At 37.5% G+C, this 11308-nt stretch overlaps 1 protein-coding gene across 1 annotated transcript in view; it reads left to right on the forward strand.

Annotated features, from left to right (window-relative positions):
- The window catches only part of LOC128663085 (A disintegrin and metalloproteinase with thrombospondin motifs 2-like), a 914348-nt gene that overhangs the window by 753911 nt on the left and 149129 nt on the right, over positions 1 to 11308 (forward strand). Inside the window, exon 10 of the mRNA XM_053717234.1 lies at positions 10845 to 10958. Coding sequence (XP_053573209.1) covers positions 10845 to 10958 — 114 coding nt within the window. The remainder of the gene's footprint in view (positions 1 to 10844; positions 10959 to 11308) is intronic.

Genomic DNA, 11308 nt, shown 5'->3' on the forward strand with positions numbered 1-11308 from the left:
CTCATCTCTAAAACATGCACTGGTCACACCTATCCTCAAAAACCTTCCCTCGATAAAACCTCCCCATCCAACTACTGCTCTATTTCCCTACTCCCTCTTGCCTCAAAGCTCCTCGAAAAGCTAGTATACGCACGTCTATCCCATTTCCTTACACTAAACTCTCTTCTTGACCCACTGCAATCTGGATTTCGTCCCCATCACTCTACAGAGACAGCAATTGTCAAGGTTACCAATGACCTACTTACAGCAAAATCCAAAGGCCACTTCTCTCTGCTTATCCTCCTTGACCTGTCTGCAGCCTTTGACACTGTTGACCACCCTCTTCTGTTCCAAACCCTCCAATCCATCTGCATCTGTGACACAATTCTCTTGTGGTTCTCTTCCTATCTGACTAACCGTACATTTAGTGTAGCCTTCTCTGGAGCATCCTCTGCCCTGTTACCACTTTCTGTTGGGGTACCTCAAGGCTCTGTCCTCGGTCCCCTTCTCTTTTCAATCTACACGTCATCATTAGGTTCCTTAATAAAGTCCCATGGGTTTCAATATCATTTGTATGCCGATGACACCCAAATCTACCTCTCTGCACCAGACCTACCTCCTTCCTTACTAACCCGTGTCACTAACTGTCTTTCTCATATCTCATCTTGGATGTCTTCTCGCTACCTTAAGTTAAATCTCTCCAAAACTGAACTCCTTATTTTTCTCCCTTCTTCTTCCTCCACCCCCAAAATTTCTATAATTGTTGATAATTCCATCATTACTCCTATCCTGTATGCCCGATGTCTTCGGGTCAAACTTGACTCACATCTTTCCTTCACTCCTCACATTCAGTCCTTGGCTAAAGCCTGCCGCTTTCACCTTAAAAACATCTCTAAAATTAGACATTTCCTTACACAAGATACAACCAAGATTTTAATCCACTCTCTCATCCTTTCCCGCCTCGACTACTGCAACTCCGTCCTCTCTGTTATACCTAGCTGCCGCATACCTCCTTTACAATCCATTATGAATGCCTCTGCCAGGCTCATCTTCCTTACTCGTTGCTCTTCATCTGCTGCACCTCTCTGCCAATACCTTCACTGGCTTCCTCTTGCCTCTAGGATTAAACACAAGATCCTCACTCTGGCATACAAAGCTCTCAACTGCACTGCTCCCCCCTACATTTCAGAACTTGTCTACAGATACTCTCCCTCCCATCCCCTTTGATCAGCTCAGGATCTCCTCCTCTCTTATTACTTCCTCACATTCCCGTTTACAGGACTTTTGCAGACTGGCCCCCATCTTGTAGAACTCCCTGCCTCGCTCCTCAAGACTCTCCCCTAGTTTTAACAGCTTCAAGTGCTCCCTAAAAACTCTACTATTCAGGGATGCTTACAACCAACACTAACCTTTCCCCATTGCTTTCCCCTTAAACCCCTTAGAATGTAAGCCTATGAGCCCAGCTGTTTGCAGATCACCTTCATAAGAGTCCACTACAACAGTGAAACTCTCGGCAGGGCCCTCTACCCACTTGATCCCTACAAAAGCTATCCTGTATACCGATTATGTTTACAGCGCTGCGGAATCTGTTGGCGCTCTACAAATACCTGATAATAATAATAATAAAATGTAATTGTAGTATAATAGTTAGGGTAGGTTAATTAATAGTTTAATATAGTTTAATTTAAATCTAAAGGTAAGTTTAAATTTATTATAAGATAGGGATGAGTTAATATTTAATGTACAGTTAGCGGGTTTAGGGGTTAATAGGTTAATTTAGTTTATGGCGATGTGGGGGGCTGGCAGTTTAGGGGTTAATAACTTTATTTAGTTGCGGTGGGCTCCGTGAGCGGCGGGATAGGGGTTAATAACATAATGTAGGTGGCGGTGGTGTAGGGGGCGGCACATTAGGGGTTAAGAACATAATGTAGGTGGCGGCGGGGTCCGGGAGTGGCGGGATAGGGGTTAATACGTTTATTAGAGTTGCGGTGGGCTCCGGGAGCGGTGGTTTAGGGGTTAATAACTTTATTTTGTTGCGGCAGGGTCGGGGAGCGGCGGGATAGGGGTTAAACAGCTTAGTATAGTGGCGGTGGTTAGGTACAGTATACAAATAAGGCTGCGAAAAAGCCAAATAGCAGCAAGGTCGCCCCGTACTTTGTGTGCAGCTTTTTGACAGCTTTTTTGTTAAATTTGGAGAACGTATTCAGTTCCGCGGCCGCGATGTTAGGCAAGTGTATTGGTGCCAAGTTATTCCAGGACTCTATACACTGCTGTTAAAAGGGTGGTGGGAGTGGAAATATTCCCAGCAGCCTTCCTAAGTTGCTCATAGCTTCATAAACACAGTACATTTCCCCCTACGGGTGTGACCTCATGCAAAACTTTCTGCCATCCAGGAAGCTCATTCTCCACCACTGTACAATGCATGCTGGGAATTAGGGTTCAGAACTGCAGTGGCACAATACTGATAGGGAAATAGTGAACTATAAATTCCAGAATGTTATATAACTCCCAGAATACTGTGCTTCTTTCTCTAAAACAGAGCTACATTTAGGGAAATTAAAAGAAAAAAAAGGATTTTGAGTTGTCTTTGTTTTCTGCAGTTTGTACTTCAGGTGGACACTCATGTGCTCGCCCCATATATGTTAGTGAAGGCTCACTCTTCCCCTCGGTTTAAGAGGAAGACAAATATGCAGTTTGTCTGAAGTAGAAGAATGCTTTTGTAAAGCCCTTCAGCCTGGCTAGTAGATTCTGGAGTGGACATGCGGCACAGATTTACATTGACTGTGCCACCAGAGGAAAGAAAATAATTGTCAAGTGGGTCAGGCAACTCAAATGGTAGCACTATTACTACAAAAAAATCCAATTTTATTTTCTTTAAATAAGCGCTTATCCTGCATCAAGGCAGCGTTTTAATGTCATGCCTTGTGAAAAACATTGTTTTTTGTATCACTTTAAGCATATTAACTCTTTGCTCATTCCTGAGAGGGTTCTCTTGATCCATTTGCCACATAGAGGGGCATGAACCTTTCATTTGAAAAAAGAGGGTGTGTATAGCTTACAAATTCAAACTTAAGTACAGTGAAATCAAAATAGCTGATCACAATAACTTTCAAATTTTTTTATAGTGAAATCAAAATAATTGATCAGCATAATTTCCAAATCTCATTAAATCAAATTAGATTTAATTTAGAATTAATGCTAATTAGTTATTTCAATTCCATTATAGCTTAGAACTGTGATGGCCAACTTCCTAACAAATGGGGGCTGCTGATCAGTATTTGAGAAGCTTTAATGGCCAAAGATCAATAGTTTAGAACTATTAGGGACCACATATAAATGTATATATACACTTAAAATATTATCCTAAATCCTAATTACTTACTAAAAATAACCAGTGGCACAGGGCATGATACAGATAAGGTTGCAGGGTACCCTCTATCTGCTGTTTTTCTTTACAGATGGCTCTTTTGAGTTGTGGCCACTTAGTTGGTCTTCCACCAGAATTTCCCAAAACACATTTTTAGCTCCACATTTCTTGGGGCCACAAAAAACTATGGCACACATTCTTAGTTTTTCTTTGTCCCTGAGGCCGCAAAAACGAGTGCAGAGCCACATGTAGCCTATGGGCCACCAGTTGGACATCCCTGATTTAGAAGACATTTGGGAATTATGCTTGTGTAGTGTAGATGTTTGTGTTGTGGCTTATACATGGAAAGTTCTTGGTTTGAGTAAAGCATTACATAGAGTCCTGTAGAACTTGATTTTCATTAAAGGGATACTAAACCAAAAGTTTTTTCTTTAATGATTTGGATAGAGCATGCTTTCTAATTTACTCCTATTATCAATTTTTATTTGTTCTCTTGCTATCTTTATTTAGAAAGCAGGAATGTAAAGCTTAGGAGCTGGACCATTTTAGGTTTAGAACCTGGATTACGCTTGATTATTGGTTAGCCAAATGTAACCACCAATAAGCAAGCGCTATCCAGGGTACTGAATCTAAAGGCTTCTAAGCTTTACATTCCTGCTTTTTAAATATAGATAGCAAGAGAACGAAGAAAAATTGATAATAGAAAGTTGCTTAAAATTGCATGCTCTATCTGAATCATGAAATAAAAAATATGGGTTTAGTATACCTTTAAATGAGCACTTAAAGGGACAGTAAGCACCACATAATTGCACTTTTTTATGCAGTTTTGCAATAGATTAATATATTCAGTTAGACTGAAAATATTTAAAGGGCCACTAAACTCAAAATCTTTCTTTTATGATTCAGATAGAAAATACAAATTTAAACAACATTACAATTTACTTATATTATTTATTTTGCTTCATTTTTGAGATATCCTTATTTGAAGAAAAAGCAATGCACATGGGTGAGCCAATCATGAGACTTCTTTGTGCAGTAACCAATCAGCAGCTACTGAGCATATCTAGATATGCTTTTCAGCACAGAATAGCAAGAGAATAAAACAAATTAGATAATAGAAGTAAATTAGAAAGATGTTTAAAAATGCATTCTCTTTCTAAATCTTGAAAGAAAAAATGTGGGTATCATGGCCCTTTAAATGCAATAGGTGCTGCAAATGTTTTTCAAAAGACAAGCTTCACGCACCACTTGCATTATTCGGAGGAACTATTCTGGACTTGTTGCTGGAGTAGACAGGGTTAGCCATGGTCATTATATTAGCAAAACCACAATTGTTTTATTGTTCGTTATCTGATAATCTCTGTTGTTGCCAATTAGGAACAAATAAAACAGAGGTTTAGGGGCCGATTTATCAATGTCTGTCCGACATGAATCGTATTTTGTCCGACAGACATCGCTGAATGTCGACAGCATACACTGTGGGCATTTAACATTGCAAAAGCAGTTCTAGTAAACTGCTTGTGCAATGCCGCCCCCTGCAGATTTGTGGTCAATCGGGCTGCTAGCAGGCAAAACATCTTACTCCACAAGTGTTATGTGAGGCACGGTAGTCCTTAAAGGAACATTTAATACAGTATGATTACATAAAGAACAAATGCATAGTAACAAGACAATGCAATAACACAAAAGCCAGATGGTGTGGAGAGAAATCACTTTTTTTTTTGTTTTTTTTAGCATTATATTGCAGTGTATGTGTCTCTCATTCACAATCACATCCAGCTCTCTGCATAACATGATAAACAGTTTTCAAGCTATAATTTGCCTTTTTAAAATGATTTGAACAACATCTTAGCACTGGTCAGACTGCTTAGATAATCTCACCAGTGAGGAGAGCTTTAGATCAGACATCCTCAAACTTGGCCCTCCAGAGGTTTTGGAACTACATTTCCCATGATGCTCAGCCAGCATATCAGCTGGCTAAGCATTATGGGATATGTAGTTCCAAAACCTCTGAAGGGCCATGTTTGAGGATGTCTGCTTTAGATCATAGGGCCAGAGTCTGGATTTCAAATAAATAGTAGATTTTTTTATGACAAATTTCAGTTACTTTCATTTTTCCTGCACCCTGTATCATATGACAGCCATCAGCCAACCACAAAATGCATATAGCTATATACTATTAACTCTTGTACATGCTCAGTAGGAGCATCAGAAAGTATGCATATAAAAATAATGTGCACATTTTGATAATGTAAGTAAACTGGAATTTTTTTTTTTAATTGCATGTTCTGAATCATGAAAGATTAATTTTGAGTTTTTTGTCTTATAGTTTAATATTATTATAAACATCTGGATCTTCACATTAAAGTTTTGCAATAGCCATGGTTAAATTACTTGTTCACCTTTTGTCACAATTATTGAAAGCAAATTATGTACACAGTGCATGACTGATACAGTATTAATGATGATAGCCTAATGTGTTTTTTTTTCACTTTCCAAGTAAAATTGATGCACTTGCTTGTAATCATAAACTAACATTTTTATCATCATATTTTATTTTGTTTCATAGATTTGAACACATTTTTAACTTTTTTTTAATTTATTTTTTATAAAAATGGTCATGTTTTAAATATGAATGCACAAAAATTAACTTAATTTTTAAAACAAAAATGCTTTTATAAACAGGCAAGATATATTTTACCAGCATATCCTTATATATTATATAAAGTATTGAACTGAAAACTATCATACAGGCACAAATCCCCAAATCTAGAATTCCAAAATTATCAAAAATCACTTTTTCCCCCCAGCATTTAAATCTCTGCCTTTATCTTTGGTTTCTTTTTTGTTTTCTAAAATGCAAATAATATATTTATTTAAAACAAGAAATAATACTTTTGTGATTATAATACTATAATATCTTTCTGCGGGTACTATGTATACAAAAATATAAAAATGATGCATGTTACAGGTATAAGCTGTATTGTGACATAAATATTGCCTAAATGACATAAGATATTGATGTTTACACTTGGTCTCACCCACTCTCCAAACCAGGGTCGGCTCTAAGGGGGGGGGGCATTGGGGGGCAATGCCCCCCCTAAATGGATTGCTGTGCCCCCCAGGGCAAAAGAAGTGATTTAAAAGAATTTTTTTTTTTTTTTTACATTTTAAAAGTGACGGAACGTCCAGGGTCCCAAATGTCGCATCAACCATTTGCAGCCACTGGACCCTGGAGATCCACCACTGGAGGGCCCAGCTTATCTCTTTACTCTCCTCTATTTACAACCAGATAACAAATAAAGTTGCATTTCCCTGCTGGTGCTCTCACAGTTAACCTAGGGCTTGCAATGCCCCTCCTCCTGCTAGCCCACTTACTACAGAGCTGAACTGAGATGATGACATCATCAGACCTCTGCAGGAAGTAATTTTGTGAAAACACAGCCGTATAACCAATGTGTGTGTGAGAGTAGTATCCCTTCCCTATTGTGCGTTATATCCTGGCAGCCACAGATAAAGAAGCAAATTGGGAATTCCTTGGTTTCTCCACTGCAGGTCACACAAAAAAAGTGTGCATTGTGCCTGCTTTATCTGCAGTGATCAGTGTAAAATGAGTGTCAGATTATAGGTGCTCAAATACACACACTTCAAACGTAGCTGTGGGACAATGAGTGAAATAGCCTTATGTTTATTATTTACATGTTTCAAAACATCTCCTTTTTGTCCCCAAGGTTGTTTTATTTTATATATATATATATATATATATATATATATATAAATACATACACACACACACATACTGTGTGTGTGTGTGTATATATATATATATATATATATATATATATGTGTGTATATACATATATACCGTGTGTATGTGTGTGTATATATATATATATATATATATATATGTGTGTGTGTATATGTATATATATATATATATAATTTGTGTGTATATACATACTGTATATACTGTTTGTGTGCTGTTAAATATCATTAATAATATCTGTACAAGTAATGTACTGCTTGGCACTCAAACGTATTGTCACGTAAAAGCTTATTTGATCATTAGTAGGGTCATTGGTAGAGCTACACATGCAAACAGTGTCCACTGGCTGTGTCATATGTGGGAGACATTCCTGAGATATGACAAATGTAACCCCTGCACTGCCATAAATATGGTAAATGTAACTGCTGTACAGCCAGAGAGCTGATAAATGTAACCCCTGGACTGCCACAGTAGGTCTGCTCTTATTTTGACTCTCATACATGCTTTTTAAATGCGTGCCCCCTCGTGAAAAAAAAATGCCCCCCCCATTTCATTTGTTCTGGAGCCGACCCTGCTCCAAACTGTCCCATTTTAGAGATGCAAATATTCCAAAATCCAATCTAATCAGAAATCCAAACCTTTTCTGGTCCCAAGCTGTTTGGATAAAGGGTTCTCTACCTGTATAAAATGTCAAACAGTGGATGTATAAAAGTATACGTTAAAAGTATAGTTTATAATATTAAATATTAGCACAAACGACAAAATTACTTCACAGTATTTTGGAAGTATGCAGCAAATGTGATCATTTGTTATTTTTGGAAAATCTTTTGTATTTCAAGGTCAGACTTTTTTGCTCTGTCCTTCTATGCCAAAGTATGTTTAATAAACTTAATAAAGTTGAGACACAGTCTGTAGGGAATACACATGGATCTTTAGCTGCTCTTGTGGCTGAACTGAAAATAAAAACATGAAACAAAAATCTAAAAGCAGTTCTCTATAGCGTAGACATACATCATTTTAGTTTGAAGTAGTAACATCTTTTAAATTGAATTTAAAGGGACACTAAACCCAATTTTTGTCTTTAATGATTCAGATAGAACATGCAATTTTAAGCAACTTTCTAATTTACTCCTATTATCAATATATTTTCATTCTCTTGCTATCTTTTTTTTTAAAAAAAGCAGGAATGTAAAGCTTAAGAGCTGGCCCATTTTTTTTCAAAATCTGGGTTATGCTTGCTTATTGGTTTGCTATATGTAGCCACCAATAAGCAAGCACTATCCAGGGTGCTAAACCTAAAATCTGCTGGCTCCTAAGCTTTAAATTCCTGTTTTTTAAATAAAGATAGCAAGAGAACGAAGAAAAAATGATAATAGGTTTAAATTAGAAAGTTGATTAAAAGTGCATGCTCTACCTGAATCATTAAATAAAGAATTTGGGTTTAGTGTCCCTTTAACATATACAGTGGATGTAAAAAGTCTACACACCCCTGTTAAAATGTCAGGTTTCTGTGATGTAAAAAAATGAGACAAAGATAAATCATTTCAGAACTTTTTCCACCTTTAATGTGACCTATAAACTGTACAACTCAATTGTAAAACAAACTAAAATCTTTTAGGTAGAGGGAAGTAGAAATAAAAAACTAAAATGATATGGTTGCATAAGTGTGCACACCCTTAAACTAATACTTTGTTGAAGCACCCTTTGATTTTATTACAGCACTCTTTTTGGGTATGAGTTTTTCAGCATGGCACATCTTGACTTGGCAAGATTTGACCACTCTTCTTTGCAAAAACACTCCAAATCTGTCAGATTGTGAGGGCATCTCTTGTGCAAAGCCCACTTAAGATCACACCACAAATTTTCGATTGGATTCAGGTCTGGGCTCTGACTGGGTCATTCCAAAACTTTAATCTTCTTCTTGTGAAGCCATTCCTTTGTTGATTCAGATGTATGCTTTGGGTCGTTGTCATGCATAAAGATGAAGTTCCTCTTCATGTTCATCTTTCTAGCAGAAGCCTGAAGGTTTTGTGCTAAAATTGACTGGTATTTGGAACTGTTCATAATTCCCTCTACCTTGACTAAGGCCCCAGTTCCAGCTGAAGAAAAACAGACCCAAAGCATGATGCTGCCACCAAAATGCTTCACTGTGGGTATGGTGTTCTTTTGGTTATATGCAGTGTTATTTTTGCGCCGAACATATCTTTTGGAATTATGGCCAAAAAGTTTAATCTTGGTTTCATCAGACCATAACACCTTTTCTCACATGCTTTTGGGAGACTTCAGATGTGTTTTTGCAAAATTTAGCTGGGCTTTGATGGTTTTTTTTCGTAAGCAAAGGCTTCCGTCTTGCCACTCTATCCCATAGCCCAGACATATGAAGAATACGGGCGATTGTTGTCACATGCACCACACAGCCAGTACTTGCCAGATATTCCTGCAGCTCCTTTAATGGTGCTGTAGGCCTCTTGGCAGCCTCCCAGACCATTTTTCTTCTCGTCTTTTCATCAATTTTGGAGGGACGTCCAGTTCTTGGTAATGTCACTGTTGCACCATATTTTCTCCACTTGATGATGACTGTCTTCACTGTGATCCATGGTATATCTAATGCCTTGGAAATTCTTTTGTACCATTCTCCTGACTGATACCTTTTAACAATGAGATCCCTCTGATGCTTTGGAAGCTCTCTGCGGACCATGACTTTTGCTGTAGGTTGCGACTAAGAAAATGTCAGGAAAGACCTACTAGAACAGCTGAACTTTATTTGGGGTTAATCAGAGGCATTTTACATGATGGCAGTTGTGTACTGACTCCTATTTAACAAGATTTTGAATGTGATTGCTCAATTCTAAACACAGCTACATCCCCAGTTATAACCATATTATTTTGGGTTTTTTTATTTTTACTTCCCTCCACCTAGAAGTTTCAGTTTGTTTTTCAATCAAGTTGTACAGTTTATAGGTCACATTAAAGGTGGAAAAAGTTCTGAAATGATTTATCTTTGTCTAATTTTTTTACATCACAGAAACCTGACATTTTAACAGGGGTGTGTAGACTTTTATATCCACTGTACATACACTCTATTTATATGAGCCAATCAAAGGCCACCAGTAATCCCTATTTGTCACTAAACCCAGCCTGGATCCAGAAGATTGATATGTTAATTGATAATTTTACATATAGGCCTGTTTAAATTATTCCTACTTTATATGAACACTATAGAAAATGATACAAGGATGTAGTGCCCTTATTGCAGGGTTTCTCAACCGCAATCCTCAAGTACTCCCAACAGGCCAGGTTTTCATTATAGCTGAACTAGAGCACAGGTGAAATAATCAGCTGATCAGTAACCATGGTTACTAACCTGCTGTCATCCATCAGCTCATTATTTCACCTGTGCACTGGTTCAATGATAATGAAAACCTGGCCTGTTGGGGGTACTTGAGGACTGCGGTTAAGACCGCAGTGAGAAACACATTGATTTTAAACTCCATGCTACTGCTGATTGTGGTCACATGGTCTTACAGGTGAGACTAAACTTTGTTCAGCAGCAATTATTCAGCTTGCTAGAACTATAGGCATGTAAAAAAGGGATTTAAAAATGAACTGCTGTTGGCACCTTTTATCACCCCTATAATCCTCTTATATCTACTACTGGATATGATTAGAATTTGTGTATTATTTTGTGAATCAGCAATGTTTACATTTTGTGTGTGTTTTTTTTTTCTGTAGTTTCGGACATTTGACCCATGCAAGCAACTTTGGTGTAGTCATCCTGACAACCCTTATTTCTGTAAAACAAAAAAGGGTCCTCCTCTGGATGGCACAATGTGTTCTCCTGGAAAAGTAAGCGTAACTATAATAATACTAAGCTTGCTATCTGCACAAAACAAGTGAGCAAACATGTCGCTTCCATTTGATAAAGGTCTGTATTATGTCGCTAACATATCATAGATGTTTTGTTATGGTGTAACGTATAGATAGGATGGATATATCAAAGTTCAGCCTGCCTAGGAATTTAAAGATTTCTTTTTTGTTATTAAATTTAACTACCAACCATTTTGTAAAGTTATCGTCTTCAAATGTGTAATGAGTCAGTTGGTCAAATGCACTTTCTATGTTGTTCTGTGCAACATTTCACAAAAGCTCCATCATCTCTTTAGTTACTAGTGAATGTGCTCTGTCAAGGGGACATC

Source organism: Bombina bombina, chromosome 6 (genome assembly GCF_027579735.1).
Source record: "Bombina bombina isolate aBomBom1 chromosome 6, aBomBom1.pri, whole genome shotgun sequence".
Taxonomy (NCBI): Eukaryota; Metazoa; Chordata; class Amphibia; order Anura; family Bombinatoridae; genus Bombina; species Bombina bombina.